At 36.9% G+C, this 21118-nt stretch overlaps 1 protein-coding gene across 5 annotated transcripts in view; it reads left to right on the top strand.

The window, feature by feature from the left end:
• TENM1 (teneurin transmembrane protein 1) overlaps positions 1-21118 on the top strand; it is an 831890-nt gene that overhangs the window by 562578 nt on the left and 248194 nt on the right. For all 5 annotated transcript variants that reach the window (XM_055376889.1, XM_055376891.1, XM_055376888.1 and 2 more), the window contains 3 exons: positions 424-525; positions 1895-2089; positions 5208-5408. In XM_055376889.1, the coding sequence (XP_055232864.1) occupies positions 424-525; positions 1895-2089; positions 5208-5408 (498 nt within the window). The remainder of the gene's footprint in view (positions 1-423; positions 526-1894; positions 2090-5207; positions 5409-21118) is intronic.

Raw genomic sequence — 21118 nt, 5'->3', positions numbered from 1 at the left:
ATTTTATTTGCTAAAACCTAAATTTGAAAAATAAACAGTAGACTTAGTCATCTGTGTTACATTTTAAAGCCTGTTTTGCTTTTGAGAAATGCCCTGTAATCCTGGTACATTTTTTAGCTTTATCATGAATGTCTCTTAAGAATACAGTTGAACTAGAATATTTATGTACTTTAGAGATAATCATGTTTTTTGGTTCCACTCTTGATTAGCCAATTCAGCAAACCCAGAGCCCTTTTTATAATTTTGTACTGCATGTGACATCTTACAGATGTCTTTGTATGTGATTTTGAGCAGTAAGTGCTCCACAAACAGCAAAGGGCAAAATTGTCATAGGTCCAGAGTTCCTGCAACTTAAAAAAAAATAAAGACTCTACAGCCTGGAGATTCGTTCATTTTTTTTTATCTTTTTCTCTGTATTACTAGAAATAATGGATGACTGTTCAACCAATTGCAATGGAAATGGAGAGTGTATCTCTGGCCATTGTCATTGTTTCCCAGGATTCCTTGGACCTGACTGTGCTAGAGGTAATGTTGCTCTGTTATTCTGATTGGTTTAGGAAAATAGATGTGATTTCATAACCCAGAATTAGTAGTAATAGTCATAGTAAGTAACATTAGTAGTGGTGACAGCAACAGCAGCAGTGTTCCCTATGGCTGCTGCCAAAAGCTGAGCACTTACTATGCCAGGCACTGTTCTAAACACTTTGTGTTCCGTCTTTTAATTCCAACTTCCTACAATAGCTCTATGAGATAGGTCTGCTATTATCCAATTTTTATGGGCAAAGAAACAATGCCAGAGAGTTTAAGTGACTTAACCAGGGTTACCTAACAGCTGGGATTTGTACATAGGTTGTCTGAGCAGTCACTACGTGATGCTTGTATTTCCTTCACAAACTAATTCATAATGAGCTGACTTTAAAAGTGAACTAAGTTGATAACTGCTTATACACATCAATGTATGTGGAAGGGGTGGGTTATCACCAAATGAGTAAGGAGCCTACAAAGTAAAGACTGGAAAGTCAGAAGTCAAACTTAGCAAACTTCACTCTTCCTGGACTTGCCCATAGTTTAATTTTTGAAAAGCTTTAGGTAAATCACATCATGTTTTCCCGTAGACTTACAGTTATTATTTTAGAGATGTTTTCTGCTCATTTTCACTGTATTCTTAAAGTTCCCAGTCTGCTAATATTTTAATCAGGTTTCTCAGGCACTTAGTTTCTTTCTGTTAAATTCCATTCAGTAGAGAATTCGAAAACACTTGCTAGGTTCCCAGCACCATGATAGATCTTGAGGAGGTGGGGGTTGAGTGTGGAGGTGATGGTTGGTATTAAAATATCAATAAGACAAAAAATACAGGCCTTGTCCTCAAAAAGTGCATAGTTTTAATAAGGAGACTAACAATGACAAAGCAGAATTAGCATTCTAATAAAGGTCTGCACAATGTGTTATAGGAACAGACATCTGTCCAATAGAAATCTATTTAATTACACAACTTTTTAAAGATAATATTTTATAACATTAATAACTTCATTTATTGCTTTTTAAATTTTCAGATTTTGCTTCCTAAAAGTAAACACACATCTCCCTGAGGAATAAAAATATAAGAAAGAAAAATCCTAGCTTAAAATAATAACAATAACAGTTTAAGAGTAGGGTGACATCAAATGCAAGTACTTGAAATAATTTCTCCACTCAGGATATTTTTAATTTACCTTTATTTCACTCCCATAAGAGGAAAATTCTGTTTGTAATCATGAACATGTGCCTATTTAATAAAGGGTAAGACAGAAATAGTACAATTTTTTGCCTGAAATACGAAAATCAATAGAGAATTGCTCTTTGGAGACTTTGAAAGCATTATGAGAACATTACAAGTTCATTTGCCAACCTTCAGATTCCTGCCCTGTGCTGTGTGGTGGGAATGGAGAATACGAGAAAGGACACTGTGTCTGCCGGCATGGCTGGAAGGGGCCAGAGTGTGACGTTCCGGAAGAACAATGCATTGATCCAACATGTTTTGGCCACGGCACCTGCATCATGGGAGTCTGCATCTGTGTGCCAGGATACAAAGGAGAAATATGCGAGGAAGGTCAGAATCCCATTTTAATCTATTGCTTCAGGCTTTTCTCTCACTCAGTTGTCCAAGGTGTCATTCTGTTCTCCTAGTAGAGATGCAAGTGGCCTTTGCAAACAATAAATGCTCAGCATCTTAGTACATGCAGCAGAGGGTTTGGGTCAGCGGAGCTCTTGTCTCTTCTGACAGATTCTAATGTTATACATGAGGCTGTATCTGTGACACTTTCAGAGCAATAATGAAAAATAGTATTGTACATCCCTAATTTCTCTCACTATTTTATAGGTTGAGAATGTCCATATTGATGATTTTAGGTGTTAACTCAGATGATTTCATTATTACAGAATGCATTATGCTACATCTCACTTTAAAGCACATAATAAAAATAATAATATATGCATGTTTGCAGCCATTTTGCAAATGTTTTCTTTGGGAGTGATTTGTAATTACCATTACTGTTATTGCTTTATATTATTTATTTTTACATACCTCATGCTGAAACTTGACCTCCATGCCTAAGGAAGCAGGCTTACTACTAATGAGTTTCAAAGCCATGCCTTTATGTTAAATTCACCCCAAAGGAGTCTTTATCCCCCCAAAATTTTGAAGTGGCAAGTTTTATCATTTAAAGAGACGCACTGGAAAATAAGTTTACTAGTAATCAGACATTTTTCATGCTACATTCCTCAAACAAGACTGATTTCAGAAATAATATTAAACCATTACCATGGGAGATGGTCTCATCATAACTGTTGTTCGGGAAAGAGGCTGCTGGAAATGCACAATAATTGCTTTTTAAAGATGGCCCATTAAGACTATTACACAGCATTCTAACGGGTTTAATCTCATTCCACTCCATGAACAAGCAAGACTTTAGCTTTTCACCTCCCATTAGCAATAGTAGAATTTTGGTGTGACGATTATATCTGCCATATATATATATATATATATATGTCTATATATATATATATGGCATATATATATGCCATATATGTATATATCTGCCATATACATATATATGCCATTTATATTATATATACATATATATATGCCATTTATATTATATATACATATATATATGCCATTTATATTATATATAAATGGCATTTGGCCTAGACAAGGCACTGGAGTTTCTGAGTTACTTTCGGAAAGTGTTTTTATGGTGATCCAGCTGAAATAATTATATTTAAGTTGCAAATTCATATGCTATATAGAGCCACACAGTGTTAGTAAACAAATACTATCACATCTACAAATTACCATGAAAAACATGTAATCTAATTAATTTAGACCCCTCTAATTTAAATTTTGTAAGCAGTTTAAAAAAGAGTTCACTTAAATTTGTCTTCTCCAGGGTCACTAAGAATATCTGTAGAATAACCAAGATATTAAGGAATAATGCTCAGTACATTTAATGGTATAAATTTTTCCAATGCAATAGAAAAAAAGATGTTTTAAGTCAAACTTTGCAGCAGGAGCCCACAGGCTGAACCAGGCATCTGAATGGGTTTTGTTTGGCTCACACTGTGTTGCTGCTGTTGCTGTTGTTTAATGTGACTTATTTGCCAAAATTTAAAAATAGGGAACTGCCGTATGAGAATTCCTATTTCTGGCTTCTTTAAACACTAGAAAATCTGGTGACCCTCGGCCCACATTGCTACGTGGTGGCAATCAACTGGAGCCAAGTAGCAGCAGTTCTTTTTAAAAGGGCACTTGCTTTCAGTTTGCTCCCAACACACCCTTTTTTTCTTCCATATGGCCCATTTCCTTCCTGTATGCCACCTGCCTGGCCCCTTTAGCCATATGATTTTGTGCTTCTAAATTAAATATGACATGAATGATTTAAATATGACTTCCATGAATACATTGAAGCAGGCTTCTTAATAAAATAGGCTGTATTAAGTTAAATATTACTTTATTAAAATTATTATTCTTTAATATAACAAAATGGCCTTCCTCTGAAAACAGATTCTATAGTTTGGACTTTCCCTCTCTCTTCAAATCATGAATCAAATTAGATGTACCTTCTGGTATTTATTTGCTTATTAGCTCAGATAATAAATTATTGTGCTAATGACTCCAAGATCTTGGGCTAATTATAGTGGCAATAACACCAATTATAATAGTGCTTAGTTAGACTTACTCCGTTCCACAGACCCAAGCCACACCCTAAAACTAGGCAGTCTTGGAAATGCAGGCAGGTTGTCACAGTCTATTTGCATTGCTGGAAAAGTAATTCAAATCATACGTCCTCATTATGATTAGTTATTTTAGTCTCATTTTATTTGTATGGAAAGACTAGAAATTTGGAAATCAACCTTTCTATTTCCCATGGAATGGTTACTAGTTAAAATCACAAAACAATTTTTCCCCCAGGCAAGCATAAGAACCTACCTCTAAAACAGTATACACACTTGGTAGAATGTATACAAAAATTTCCAGACTCACAGAATCAGAGACAAATGGAATTGGATCTGTGATATTCTAAGACACTGAAAACTATGTCACCGTGTTCTCATAGAAGGAGAAGCCATGAAGAAATGAATTTTTAAATTAAGTTTAAAATATTACATTTTCAGTACTTTTAAGGAATAAATGAGAGATTATAATAAATTGATGTAAATTTTATTATTTCATGCAACAGCATTCACCTCACCCAATACCTTGAATAATCCAAATTTCAAAAATTTATATAAACTCCTCTAGACATATCAAGTAAAAGTCTTCTCTGGGAGCTATTGCTTCCATTTTCAGAAAGGATAAGGAATGACTTAGCAAAAACTCTTGGGCTTTTTTGCGCAGCTGAGCAATTCCTGTTGAAGGCCCACAGTACTCCACCCACTTATTTGTGTGGGGGTACTGCACACTGTTCACAGTTTCACACAGCACATGTGTGGTTTCCTTTTCCTTCTAAATTTAGATTGCAACCATTGTGATACCCCACCATATTTTGAAGTGTTAATAATATGGTTTGGACAGAGTGTTTGAATGAGTCATTTTATTGCCTAATTAAGGCAGCATTGATGATATAAACTAGGAAATCAATGTGATCTCCGTTTCACCATACTAAGGTATGTTGGCCATACCTGTTCCCTATTAATCACCCCTCCCCCCAACTTTTTTGTGCCTTCAGAGGACTGCCTAGACCCAATGTGTTCCAACCATGGCATCTGTGTAAAAGGAGAATGTCACTGTTCTACTGGCTGGGGAGGAGTTAACTGTGAAACACCACTTCCTGTATGTCAAGAGCAGTGCTCAGGACACGGAACTTTTCTTCTGGACACTGGAGTATGCAGCTGTGATCCCAAGTGGACAGGATCTGACTGCTCAACAGGTGTAGTGGAGTTAATTTCCTTCTCCTTCCTCTACTCTTAAATTCTAACTGTTCCTTCCTTAAGGCAGTGCTTCTTAAAATGTGATCTGTACACCTTTGTGAGTCCTAAGAGGTTTCCAGGTATGTCCTAGGTTAGTATTTTACTGCATTTTTATTTATAACATGCTGTTACCTATTTTTTTCATCTTGTTTTTCATTGTAGGTCTGTGCTTGAATTTCTGTCTTCATTTTGTATTCTCCTACAGTTATTTAATACATTCCCAAGTCTCCTACTGTCAGTTCTATGCAGATTATTTCAAATTGTATCTCTCCCAAACTCAAATAATCTGGCATTTCCAACCATCTGCGAAATATTTCTACTGGGTGTCCCATCACTTAAAAGCACAACTTAGCCCAGGAACTCTATCCCATTTTACATATTGCTATATTGCCACTCAATTGCTATTGCTACAACATTGCTTTCCTTTTTTCATTCCCTACTCTAGCATCTTCTATAGCTTCCCATTATCTGTAGATAAACTTCAAGTATCCTAGTCTATGATCAAAAGCCTACCACAAACTATTCCAAAAATCTTTCTCCAGCCTATCTTCTATTTTTGCTTCCTGCATAAATCGTTCCTTTGCCAAAGTAATCTATGTGCTCTCCTTACCCTTAATGAACCATATTTTTATGCTTTTCTCCATGCCTTTTCCTCCTCATGAGATGCTATTGTAGTTCCACCTAGTGAAATCCAACCCGTCCATCAAGACTAACTATAATTTTAGCCATTCCATAAAATGTTTCCTGATCACATCAACAGGGATCCCCTGAGTTTTTTTTTTGTTTTTTTTTTTTTGTTTTTTTTTTTTGGAGATGGATTCTCGCTCTGTCGCCCAGGCTGGAGTGCAGTGGCGCAATCTCGGCTCACTGCAACCTCCGCCTCCCAGGTTCAAGTGATTCTCCTGCCTCAGCCTCCCGAGTAGCTGGGACTACAGACGCGTGACACCACGACCGGCTAATTTTTTTGTATGTTTAGTAGAGATGGGGTTTCACCGTGTTAGCCAGGATGGTCTCGATCTCCTGACCTCGTGATCCGCCTGCCTTGGCCTCCCAAAGTGGCAGGATTAAAGGCATGAGCCACTGCACTGGCCAGGATCCCCTGAAATCTTACCATGCACATTGCTAAAGAGCACAGAAAACATTGTGATGTAGATATGTGTGCACATGGCTTGTCTTTTCACCTGAATTATAAGCTCTAAAAATAACGAGTCATTCTTTATACCATTTTTCTTCAAACCATGTACTCATTAAATAAGTGTAATTAATAAGTGGTAACTCTTAGAAAGCCTCTGCCTATGAATTTTGTTAAAGATGTAAAATGACGTGGTAAGCAGGAAAGATTGAAGCACTGTGGGACTTTTCGTACCACTGGATTAGCTCATGAGCTGAAAAGTCTGTGATCCTACACTGTAAGGAAAGAGGAGAAATTCTCTGTTAAAAGGTTTAATTTTGCCTGTAATCCCAGCACTTTGGGAGGCTGAGGCGGGCGGATCACGAGGTCAGGAGATCGAGACCATCCTGGCTAACATGGTGAAACCCCGTCTCTACTAAAAATACAAAAAATTAGCCGGGCGTGGTGGCGGGCGCCTGTAGTCCCAGCTACTCGGGAGGCTGAGGCAGGAGAATGGCGTGAACCTGGGAGGCGGAGCTTGCAGTGAGCTGAGATTGCGCCACTGCACTCCAGCCTGGGCGACAGAGCCAGACTCCGTCTCAAAAAAAAAAAAAAAAAAAAAAAGGTTTAATTTTAGCATAATAATTCACTGCAATTCTAACAATACTTCACTGAAATTTTGTTGCCTCACATAGACGTAATACAGGAAAGAGGAATACATTTTACAATTTCAGAAAATGATCAAAATGCTAAAGGTAATCTAATAATAACTGAAATGAAAATCTTAAAAACCATATATATCTATATCCTTAGGTATAGGATATAGATATGTATATCTCTATATACATATAGAGGTTATATGTATATATAACCTCTATAACCTTTATGTCTAACAAATATACATGTGCCTGCTAAGTGCTTGGCATGGTACTTGATGCTGGGGTTATAGTAGTGAACACGGTGTATGTGGTCCTTGCACAAATGGATCCTACAGTTTAGTCAGAGAGACACTGAACAAGTTAGAAAAAGGTTACAAAGGGAAAGTTTCTGGGTATTATGAGACTGTACAGTAGGGACCTAACTTGATTATTAATTTACTTACTAAATGTTACTGAATACTTTCCATCCTTCCATGTTTCAGATACACTATCATGGCTTAGAGCTTTAAGTTAAAAATGATAATATTAATGTTATTATTATTGTAGCAAACACATAATAATTATTATGTATTAGTCACTATTGTAAGCATTGTACATATATTAACTCACTGATAACAACTCTGTAAGTATGATAATCATGCTTACTTTACAGATGAGGAAACCAAGGCACTGAGAGGTGAAATAACTTGCCCAAAGACAATCATATAATCATATAGCTTCTGGCTTCACAGTTCATACATTTCACCACTGTACTGCACTGTCCTCTAAAATTTATTATCTAACTCACCATGTATAAAAATGTATCATTGTTGGACCATGTCCAGGGCCCTGTGTCACAGAGCACAAAGGAGGGAGCAGTAGACTATTTTTGTGAGAAGAAGCCTTACAGTCAGGTAAGGCTTTGTAGAAGTCTTAACATTTGAATTAACACCAGAATGATGATTGCATGTTTATCACATGGACAAGAGAGGAACGAACATTTCAGGCAGAAGGAGCAGTGTAAACAAAGAAATAGAGCTATGAATCTAAATGACACATTTGGGGACTTGCAAGCCATTGGGTATAGCTATAGCCTAGGAGTGCAGAAGGAGATAAAACTGGTGAGATGAGCAGGGGCCAGAAAATAGGGAGTTTTGTTTACACACTATGCTGAGGAATTTGCATTTCTTCTTGATGCAGTAGGAAAGCATTGAGTGATTTAAAACAAACCACCTTTGAGATAGACTATTGAGAAGACCAATTGTAGCTGAATGATATAAGGAACTAAGAGACATGTGCAATGTGATTATTGGAGTAGTCAAGGAGCATGATGGTGAGAAGGGCCTGAATGGAAGCTGTAGTTGTGAGAATGGTGAGGTGGAAACAGACTAGAGAGGAATGACCACGGTCGATGTAGAGAAAAGAGACAGGGTAACTGCTTTGGATGACTAGACAAAAGTAAGTGCCGCCAACTGAGAGAGAAAAGACATAGGCCGAAAAGTAGGTTTGGGGCAGAGGGGCCAGCTATGGTGAGCTCAGTTGTGGGCATGCTGTGTCGTAGACATCTGCAGAAGATCCCGCTTGCATATGGCCAGCGAGGGGTTGATAGTCAAGAATGAAATTAGAGAAGAATCCTGAGCTAGAGACAAATATTTGGAACATAGTTGGGACCACAGGAATGCAAGCTACTGTCCAGGGAGAGTGTGGAAAATGAGAATGAAGAAAATCAGAACCCTAGAGAACACCAACATTAATGTCTTTACTATGGTAAGGTGCTTTACAGTGAGTCAGAAGCTTGCCTCTTTATATATGATTTAATAAATACATATTGATCAAACAGTGATTCTGAATCATATAATTGCTCCCTCAGATCACTCACATCCTTTATGTGCCCTTCCTGATGCCTCAGAATTAGATAAAATTCCTGGTAATGTACTACTCTCCAGTTGCATAAATTCAAATATTTGTATTTCCATTGAGTTAACATTAAATTCAATGTACTGAGAGTTTCTCTTTCCCTGCCCATTCCTACTCCCTAACACACGAAGACATGCACTAGTCCTGTTGGCCAAGAAGAAAATCACAGAATGGGAGGAAAAGGGTAATTATGAACGTGCCTGTATGTTGCCCCCTCCTTCTCTCTCTTCCAGATGAAGTACCCTAAACCCTACCCCACTCCTTTCTCACCCCAAACAACCCTTACCCACCAAAACAAATGAAATGATGAGGGGAAAAAATGATAGCCCTATAGAATATTAGATCTGGAAAAAAGTGTAGATATCTGATTCGATATTCATTAAATGTTCCTCTTCCATCCATCTCAGCATCCCTATGGATTTTAATGCACTGAGGCACAGAGAAGTTAAGCAGTTTGCCTCACAGTGTGAGAACTACTGCACTAGTCAAAACCTCCTCATTTACTTGTTTATTTGCCTAACATTTCTTGAGCCTGAGCCCCTATTATGTCTCCGACAGCATGTGAGGCAATAGTATACAAAGAAGGATGAAACATCTATAGTTGGGGAGGCAAATGTGAATAAAGATGAAAATACCTTGCACTAAATGCTAAAAGATAGAGAGAGAGATACAATGTGCAAAGAGTCTTTAATATTTACTGATGGTTGAGGAAGTGATCACAAAAGACCACAGATCATGAAGGTCTCTGTATGCCGTGCCTAGGAGCTTGGACTTGACCCTGAGGACAATAGGAAAGCCATTTAAGGTGTTTAAAGAGGGTAGTGTCATGACCATGCTTGCATTTTAGCAAAGTCATTCGGTAAATGACTTGGAGATTACCATTACCATTACCTTTCGGTAAATGGTTTGGAGAATATAGTCAAAAAAATGATGCAAAGTTGATATAAGGGAATTTAAGTGTAGATGGAAAGGAAAGGACAGACATGAGAGGGGTTAGAAAATAGCACTTGGGGCAAGGCGCGGTGGCTCACACCTGTAATCCCAGTACTTTGAGAGGCCAAGGCAGGTGCATCACGAGGTCAAGAAATCGAGACCAGCCTGGCCAACATGGTGAAACCCCGTCTCTACTAAAAACACAAAAATTAGCCAGGCATGGTGGTGTGCGCCCATAGTCCCATCTACTCGGGAGGCTGAAGCAGGAGAATCACTTGAACCCGGGAGGTGGAGGTTGCAGTGAGCTGAGATCGTGCCACTGCACTCCAGCCTGGGCAACAAGAGCGAAACTCCGTCTCAAAAAAAAAAAAAAAAAAAAGAAAGAAAGAAAAGAAAATAGAAAATAGCACTTGGTGACTATGTGGGTATAAGGGGAGACAGGAATTTCACTGACTCCATGATTTCTATATTGGGAGACTGTATGAATGGTAACACTACTAACCGAGATGTGAAATATTCATCTATTAAACAAATTTTCATTGAATATCTTCTTTGTGCCATCTGCTACACTTTTGGGATATATCAGTGAAGAAAACAAAGATTCCTGCACTAATGGAGCTTGCAGTCTGTCAGGGAGAGACAGATGGTAAAAAATGAACAAGAAATATATGAGTTTTTGAAACATGAAGAAACTGAGAACCAAAAAGGTTAAATAATTGGTCCAAGGTCATAGACCCGGCTAATTGCAAACCTGCCAGAAGAAACCAGGTCTGCTGATTTTATGTAATGTCTAGCATTCTTTTCAGCCCTCAGGCCCTACTCCTGCCAAAGGAAGAAGGAAAAGTTAGACAAGGAGACAGAACTGAGGTGAATAGATTAGTCTGCTGAAAAGGAGATAAAGGACATCAAATACCAAGTACATAAATGACACATTTTTGTACAGAGGTCTGGACCAACGCCACATTCATCCATTCTGGACCACAAAGAAAAAAGATCACTAGAATCATCTCTTGTTCACAGAAGGAAAAGGGTGGATAGTTATGACCCAAAACTCAGCAGCCTCTCAGGCAAAAGGCTTCCTAATAAAACTAGCAGATTGAAAAATAAGGGAAGGAAATGCCTTCCAAATCTCCAGTGTCATGGTAGGAATAGTCCTTCTGTGATTTTTAAGCTCCATAAAGGTTGTTCCCACAGAGCATATTTAACCATCGAGATGATCTCACTGTGCAGACTTTTAATTGAGTGTGCTCAGTACAGGAAGCAATTTAACATCTGATTCTTATAATGGATCATGTCATTTCAAAGGTGGATATGCTCTTTGCCATTGATCATTTTCTTCCACTAAGCACATGAAGCTTAGCTGTTAGCATGTTAACTGTGCTGCTCTGATACCAGGGGGACTATAGTGAATGGTTTACTGATTATTTTCAGTCTGTATTTCTAGGTACATTGAGTATTGTTAACAGCTCTAAAATGATATTTGATATAGGCTTCTTTAACCTGATGGCCTCACGACACTTCACAAAGGTTAACTCATTCTTTAAAAATACCTGAAGAGGAATACAATAGAAGCTTGTTATAATATGCTTTAGATTTGGATATACCACAGGTCAAATCATGCCCCCTTAAAACATAACTCCTTATCATGAAATCTCAGTAATACATTTAGCCTATTCTAAGGGTATTGGCCCTAGCCTCTGAGATCAGCATTGCACAATGTATCTGCTATATTCGTTTTGTAAAATCTGACTTGTCCTGGTCACATAGTCTTTGAAAGAGAGCATAAAAGCAGTTTAGAACTTTGTACTACTCTCTTCTTGATGAAACCTCCTTTGAACCACTCCCTCTATCATTACTTGCAAATAACTGACAGCAAAATTTATAAGTTGTAAGCATTTAATAGAGAGGCCAACTCTTGTCCTTTCTCTGCTACAATCCTCTCTGATTATGCTGTATCTTAGAAGTGGGTTAATCAGCTGGAGAGATGTGAAGCATTAGGCCTTGAGGTTCTTTTCAACATACTATTTGCTATTCAGCAGAAATCATATAAGGTATTATCATGATGTGCCCCTTCTAAGGAAGTTTAGTTCCTTAACATGTCAGAAGGCTTTGTTATAAGGATATTTCTTTTTACACTATCCTATGACATGTGTCCACCTTGTCCATCAGAAAGATATCAGTCTGTGTGTGGGTGTGCATGTATTCACACACAGTGACCGTGAATAACTTAATTTCTTTTAGTCTTAGCCACCTCATTTGTGAAATAGCGGAAGATTAGCAAAATGGCCCATGAGGTCTTTTCCAACACTGAGATCTATGATTCTTAATACTGTATATTGAACTATTGACACTGATTATGAATGGTTCATAGATTTAGTTCATAAACTCTCTTGAGTTTATTAATTGTAAATATCTTTGTTTTCATTATAAGGACATCCAAATTTTGATATATAGACTATGTTATTTGATGATTTCCCTTTATGTACGGAGATACACATACACACACACATAAACGTGTATGTGTGTATATCTTCATTATAACAATGTCTCATTACGTTTTGAAGTGTTCCCTAATGGATGATGATATGCATCTACTAATAAAACAGATAATTAGAGGAGGAGGTTGTAAGAGGTTTATATAATTGTTGTTGCTGAGGAAACTTTCCTTGATTATACAAGTACCATATGCTTTAAAAACATTATTAGTTCTCCCGTTTATTGAAAGTGCCAATAATCAAAAGATTTTTCACATGACTCTACGTGTCTAGCACATGTAATGCATCACTTTACTGCAATTTCTAGGAATTTATTAGGTCTTATGAAATGATTCATGTGTACACAGTGTTTTTTTTTCCTTTACACATAACAGTTACAGCAGGCTCATACATGCCATGTGTTAAAGAATCTTTGTTCAAAATGTAATGCACACACCATGAGGATAACTACGCAGCTATTCATCATGCCACTGAAGGGAAAAGCCCACTCACATATAAGGTATCTAGAATTTAGCATCTTCAGTAGACAAAGAGACAGTTAATGTCACCATATTAGGAACCTAGGATTGCAGGTACATTCTTTCTGCAGATTTGGACACACACCTGGGATTCTTAGAAATAGTAACTGAGTTCTCAGAAAAAAAAGTTTCTATTAGTTAGCAATAATGTTAATATTATCATAATGCTACAAATTCCCTGGACTTAAAGTTCATTTCTGCAGATCATATGGGGCAAGAAAAAAGTTGAAATATAGGTAGTCACAGAAATATGATAGGAGGATTTATAGCGCTTTTTAGTGGATGAAAGACAAAAAGCTTATGCCTAATTCATATGCAGGCTTCATTATTTTCATCTTGATATTCAAAGTATGACAACCTGTGCTCAGATTTATTTTTAAATAATTCTTTTTCTACTGAGTAAAAAAATAAAAGATAAACATTAAGGTGACTCTGATTTGATTGGTTAAATAAAACAAGCATCTGCATAAAACATGGTAGCTATTTCATTAACATTACAGTGAGATTAAAACATTAACTCTAGATTATTGAAGTAAATGAAATTCATTGGTGGCACTAGAAATACAATTCAAAAGCATCCTTAAGACAATTCCAAGTCAAATTAAGTGTGTAAGACTGAATCTACAGGAATATCTTTGGGAGGTAGATATGAAATGGAAAAAAAATCACACTATTATAGTGGTATCGTAGCCATACATCCGACTCAGAGATGATTTGTCACCCCAGGCCTTTTTTGGCCCAAATGAAAGTAGAAATTGAACCACAAAATAGTCTCAGATCCAAAAATTCTTTATCTTTATACAAAAGTTCATTTAATGGCCATAAGATTTTATAATTATATATATATATAGTAATTTAAGATTGTAAGGCAATTTAAAGCACATCAAATATCAAATGTTTTCAAAAGACATCTTTTACATTTTTGTTCTGAGACAATAAAACCACACATGTTATACCATTATTAGCAGGCAACAATGCAATATATAGTGAAACTTTTGACAATTTGACAAGTTTGAAGTAAAAGGTAAGTTTGCAGCTGCCTCTCTATAAGTCTGAGCTAACTCTACTAACTGTTCCAAGCCATTAAAGCTTTAAAACTATTTTTCAAACCAGAGACATATATTTAAATAAGATGGCAATTGTGAAGCAAGAAAATGTAACTAAACCTGAGTGCGTGTTTATTTACATAAAGTACAGTACAGTAAGAATCCATTTGGACAGACCAATGGAAATGTCAAAAGAAAACAGGTAAATCTTGTGTTTCATTATTCCCCTTCCTTCAACTCTTATTCTGAATTCTAGATTCACTGGCTATTTGTCATTTTTCTCAATTCATTTTTAGCTATATGAAGTGACAATAGATCCCAAAAGGAAGTATTTACAAGGTGTGTCTGTCCCTGTATATGAGAGATCCTATGGAGAAAGTGTCTACCACTACAGCTTGCCCTGCTGCCATGGAAATTCTCTGACAGGGGAGGATAAAGTAGAAAGGCTCTGTGGTGGAGATGGCTGAGAGAGGTTGAAGGAAGCCATAATTCGATTGTGTAAAAATTAGTGGCCATGGGGAAGGATCAGAATAAATTATCCCAATCCTGTGTTCCAAAATCAGGTGATTGGAGATATAGAAGAGTACCCCATATGCTTACCCCAAATAAGCTGAATGATACTATTCCTGTAATAAAAATATCCTGCATTTATCTGATTGTTTTATTTTTTTCTCCAAATACATACCAGTGTTTATTTATTTCATCATTATGGCCATGATCCAGGGTCATTATTAGAGTTTGGATTGCATATTGAGCTTTGATGATACAAAATACCTACAGGACTGTTCCAGAGATTTGATTTATATATATATTTCCCTGAATCATTAGAGAGAAGGAGAAGAGGGATGGGAAGGACATAAATTAGTTCCTCAGTAAAGAGTGAGGACAATAAATTTTCACTTACAAACTTGTTAAGGTCAGGCTCATAGAGACTCTGAATGGGTAGTTGAGTCTGCTATAAAGAACTTGACTTGTACCCCAGCTACCAAATTTCCAGTATCCTAGCAAAAATGTTTCTATTAGTCTCATAACACCCACACGGTATGAGTAGGGTAAGTAATAGTTTCTTCATATTAGAGTTGAATGAACTCCTTTACTTTGAGAGGCAGGGCAAGTTACTTTATTGTGTATGCTTCAGAGTTGAGGCCACTGGTAGAATTCACACCCCAATATCCTTTCTTAAAGATCAGTATGGGCCAGGCGTGGTGGCTCATGCCTGTAACCCTAGCACTTTGGGAGGCCAAGGCAGGCAGATCATGAGGTCAGGAGTTTAAGACCAGCCTGACCAACATGGTGAAACCCCGTCTCTACTGAAAATACAAAAATTAGCTGAGTGTGGTGGCATGCTCCTATAATCCCAGCTACTCGAGAAGCTGAGGCAGGAGAATTGCTTGAACCCGGGAGGCAGAGGTTGCAGTGAGCCGAGATTGCGCCACTGTACTCCATCCTGGGTGACAGAGCAAGACTCTGTCAAAAAAAAAAAAAAAAAATCTATGGATTTTTTTTTTTTTTTTTTTTTTGAGACAGAGTCTCATACTGTCGCCCAGGCTGGAGTGCAATGGCTTGATCTCGGCTCACTGCAACCTTCGCCCGTGATTCTCCTGCCTCAGCCTCCCAAGTAGCTGGGATTACAGGCACATGCCACCACACCTGGCTAATTTTTTTGTATTTTTAGTAGAGATGGGGTTTCACTATGTTGGCCAGACTGGTCTCGAACTCCTGACCTTGTGATCCGGCTGCCTCAGCCTCCCAAAGTGCTGGGATTACAGGCACAAGCCACTGCATCCAGCCAGATTCATTATTTTTATCCTACTTGGGACTTGCTGAGCTTCTTGAATATAAGAACCCATGTCTCACATAAATTATAGAAAAATTTCAGTCCTTATTTCTTTGAATCTTGATTTTCCCCCTTTTGGTATCCTTTTGGAAGTTCCCTTAGACTGTCTATTCCATTCTAGCCTCCATGTCCTTTACTCCTTTTTCTTACTTACTATCTTTGTTTCCCTTTGTTATCTTATAAGCAATTTCTCCGTATTTGTCTTCTAGCTCACTAAATCTCTCTTTAGCTATGCTTATTGTAATGTTTAACCCTTTTATTAATTTTTCATTTCAATGATTACTTTTTGTTTCTAAAATATTTACTTAGTTTTTTAAAAAAATATGCCTCATTATTTTGGGTAATTTTTTGCGTCTTAATTGTGTTTTTGGTTACATGAAACATGGTTATTTTATATACAGTATCTGATAAATACAGCATATGAAGTCTTTGTGGATGTGGGTCTATGGTTTGTTACTTCTTTGAACTCTTGGATATTAATTGCATTCTTGTTTTTGGCTTTTTTAAATTGTGAGCTCAAACAGGTTGGAAATCTCTCTAAGTCCTGTATGAAGAAAGTATTCTTCTGGTGAGGATTTACATTTGTTTCTGTCAGAAACCTGCCTACGCTACAAATCAGCGTAAACTTTAAAATATCATGTTGCAATTCTTTAGGCCAAATAAAGAGTACAAATACGAACCCTAAACCCACATGAAACCTGGCTAGTGGCCATGAGGTCTCAGAGGAGGCTTGATATTTAACATCCTCATAGACCCAAGACTAAGACAGATCATTTTCTTCTACTCTGTCTCTGCAACACACATTTTCTTCCAGATTGGATATATATCCCAATATGTATCCCTAATCTTGCACAGGCCCAAGGTAGCTAAAAACTTTTGCTCACTCTGGACCCTCATGAAATCTCTGGGTCACTCAGATCAGCAGATGACCCATGTCCTGGCACAGCTCTGACTTTCCATATAATCTTGGGCATGTGAACCACTATGGGTCTCAATTTACACGTCTGCAAACTATTTGTAACCTAAATTCACATTTCAATTCATTTTTAGTGATTAGCATTTTTACTCTAAGTGGATAAAACAACTTAAGTTCCAGTAAAATTAAGAATGTAGTCTACTAAGGTATGGGTAACAATATTAGATCCAGTTCCACAAAACTAGAAGAGCTTATTCCATGCTAGCAAAGAATGTTCTAAGAAATGTTGCTCAAAAGACGTTTCAGGAACCATAGCAGTTAAAGTCAGTGAGGTTAATAGTGGAGTCAAGAATAAGTAGTTTCAACAATCAAAACAAGCTTCCCACACTTCTCTGCTAGGTTCATTCATTTTTTTCCTTTTTTACCAAGAAAGATATTGAAGGTTCATTCATTTTTTAAATTGAATTCTGCATATCAAGCAATGAAAGTTAAGGCACTCTAAATATGATTGCCTACTTTCTTTTCCAACAGTCTTCTTTTTGTTCATTTCTTTTTTTGACAGACTTGTCATAATCATAGAATATTGACAATAGATGAGATTTTAGATGTCACCTAGTTCTGCCCTTTCCTTTTATAGATGAGGAAACTGAGTTCCAGAAAGGTCAAATGACTTATGGACAGTCATATAGCTCATTAGGCACGTAGTTAGTATGAAAAACAGGTATTGTGATTTCCGGTTTAGATCTTTTATCCAATATACCATTCAGAGAGCCTTCTATAAATTTAACAGATTCTACCCATTGTCAACAGTTCCACTGAATCTCTAGAAAGTTGGCAATGAGCATATATGGGGAAGGATCCTGGGACCTTTTTCTTGACTATCAGAATGTTATAAAAGTTGTCAGAGATTCAGCATGGAAAAATTCAGACAGAAATGAACTCAAATCCCAGGCCTGTTTCCAAGTTATTGTATTACCTTGAGTAAGTTGCTTGGATTCTCTGAGCCTCTCCTGTAAAATAGGGAAATAATTAATATTTTGTAATATAGTTGTAGGGGTTAAATGAGATAACATATGTGCAACACATAGCATGATGCTTTTCCCATAGTGGGCACTAAATTATAATGATAGATTGTAACTATTGTTGGCATTGTATGTCAATTCTCAATGTAAAGACACATTTCGAAGACAAATCTTTTGTAAGTAGAAGATAAATTAGTAGATGATAAATCTCAAGGAAATTCATCTTTAAACACTGTAAAGCTGAATTAATTTGAAGGAGTATGAAAATTCTTTCTACTCCAAAGTCTTTATGTTCTTTTGTCACTATCCAAATGGTATTGTTTCCTGTGTTTGCAGAATACAGATATATGTTTTACTGGAAAGTCAGTTAACAAGTAGCTATTCTGCCTCTTCACTACCTTTACTTTGAGCCATGCTATTTATTATAAAATCACATTCAAGGAAAATTTACATTCCTGATGTGTCAACTAAGATTATAGTTCAGTGATTGGAAGTACCTCCCCAAGGGGAAAAAAAGAGATAAACAAGATAGAAGTATTATTTTATTTTAGGCAAAAGAAATCTAGAGGCAGGCAGTCCAGGGCTTGTATGGTGACTTCAGAAAGAAAGCTTCTTCCAGCTCACCACTGTACTATTTCTAGGATGGAGCCCTTACCCTTATAGTACACAGTGGGAGCCACTGCTCTAGCTATTACATCCTCACTATAGGCGAAATGAAGAAATGACGAGGCAAAGGGACTTCTCTACTTTCTTTTAAGAAGACCTCACTGAAGCTACTGCCAGAAACATTCACTTACATTTTATTGATCGATAACTTAGTCATGTGAAAACACCTAGCTGTAAAGGAACCGAGAAATGTAATCTTTATTTAAGGAAGTCATGTGCATAGCTAAGTAATGTCTAATTGTACTGTGGCTTTCTTACTCCCTCTTAACCAACACAAGAGGGAAAAATGATCAATTATGTAATTCACAGTGTCCTCAAGATAGACAAACTCATAGCTCAATTAAAATAAAACTTTTCTTTTCATTGAAACCAATGAGACACTTCTCCTTTAGCTCCTCTTCAAGACTTGTATGGAAGATTAATTAAAATATCTCCTTATTAATTTTTATATTGATTACATTATGAAATGATATTTTGGATATATTGGGCTAAATAAAATATATTATTTAAATTAATTTTAATTTTTACTAAATAATTTTGTTTTACTTTTTAATGTGGCTACTAGAAAACTTTAAATAATATATGTGGCTTGCACTTAAGGCTCACATTATATTTCTATTGCGTGGCAGTGCTTTAGCATATGGCAGTATCAAGTTTAGCCTGGAAAATATAACTACATATATATTCCAAATTAAACTGATTCTATTCCAACGCCAAGGTAACTAAACAAGTTAACTTGCAGTATGAAATTATTGACAAAGTAGATTAAATATGGAGAAGGTCTACCAAAAATGATTATTTGGGTCTTAATGTAACTGACTAACAATCCTTTTTGGCAATAATAAGACAGCAAGGGTAACCATTTTAAATCTACTTCTAGTTTATGACAATAAAATCGTATCCAGGAAATGTAAAAGAGTAAATATATTTATATTTCCTAAGACAGGAGGAACATCAAGTTGTTAATACTCAGAGCTCTACACAAGATGATAAAGAATACAAATATGAAATGACAGTGGAATAATTAAATACCTAACAATAACCTGTTTCTTATATAGAATATAGGCTGGGGAAACTCAGGCTTTCAGTTTCTCAAGAAGGAAGCCAGCATATGCTTTAGGTAAAATGTCTAATAAAGTAATAGGTCTGTAACTTGGAGAGAGTAGAATTTGAATGTCATAAAATGAGTTAGACACACTCTGGGTCCAGCCTATGGAGATAATAACTATAAACAAACTGGTAAGGATTAGAGTTGATCGTTCAGAATAGTCTTTGAATAGTTCTCCCACCATGAAGTCTTCCTCTGATGCTTTATTTAGCTTGTGTGTTTAAAAAATCGTGTGTGCTGTATAAGGGACATGGACAGAGGTGGCTCGGGATCACCAAGCTGTCAGTTGGCATCTGAGCTGCCATGACCTCATTCTCCAAATCCATACCTTGTGTAACTGCCACGGAGCCTGGCCTTTTTAGGGGATGCAACGGCCAAATTCACATTTTCCCACGAGGTCATATTAGATCTGAGGTTTTACTTAGCAATAAGCTTTTCATATATAGACTTGACTCTGATAAAATCCAAATGGCCTTTTCTAAATTTATTTTTGCTAGTCACCACATTAACTTGGCCAGAATTTTTTTGTTTGTTTTTCTCTGCCCATCATTCTTATCAAACCAGATACTATGACAGTAGGACAGAGTGTATATATCCATTTTAATTAGCAGCAATTCATCCATAATGGGAGCTGCCCCTCACTTAAGGCACATGAGGGCAGGGTTGAAATGGTCCTTGGGAGTCAATGGAATGCCCACAGTGTGTGAAAGCCTCTCAATCCACCACCACCTCTCAGCCTCCTTACATAGTAAATCAAAATGTAAATGCAAACATAGCTCTGGAACAGCTATACCAAGGATCAAAATAGTGAAGAAATGATTAATGTCTACCTTTTTCAGAATATCCATCTTAAAGATGGGTAGTTAGAGAGGAGAATCTAATCCTAGTCAATAGTCCTATGCAGCAAGTAAAATCTATAATGTTTGCCACCAGGCTAGATACAGACAAAGTTTCTTACAGATTTATCCCACATCCTCCTATTCAGTATCAGCAGGATTGGTGTATAAATACATTTTTATTTGTGTGAGGAATTTTCCTTTTGGGTTATTGCATCTCCCTCTAAAACACTGCTTCATGGGAAAGCAACTCACACAGTCCCTTAAGACTTCTGGTAGAAAGCAATAGGATCCACCACCATTCTGAAATTCAGCTCCCAAGGAATGATTAACTCTACCATAAGGAGCAGGTAATGGATAAAAGTTTAAAGATGATTTTAAAAGGACCATATATCTAAGCAAACTATGTGCACCTTGGCAGGAGATATACAAGAACAAAGGCAAATCATTTCTAGATTGCTGGGAAACTGAATCAGGACCAAAAGGAAGATCATCCAGTTGTATGAGTCAGGCATTCAGCAGCAGTCCACCTGACATCTCTCAAGTTTTACGGTGGCTGTTGTTTCTTAGATAAGTGGAGAGGGAAAGAGACAAAACTCATACACGGGAAGATACCTGTGCTAAAAA

Source organism: Gorilla gorilla, chromosome X (genome assembly GCF_029281585.2).
Source record: "Gorilla gorilla gorilla isolate KB3781 chromosome X, NHGRI_mGorGor1-v2.1_pri, whole genome shotgun sequence".
Lineage (NCBI taxonomy): Eukaryota > Metazoa > Chordata > Mammalia > Primates > Hominidae > Gorilla > Gorilla gorilla.
The sequence above is the reverse complement of the archived record's forward strand: the minus strand, read 5'-3'. Positions and strand labels throughout refer to the sequence as shown.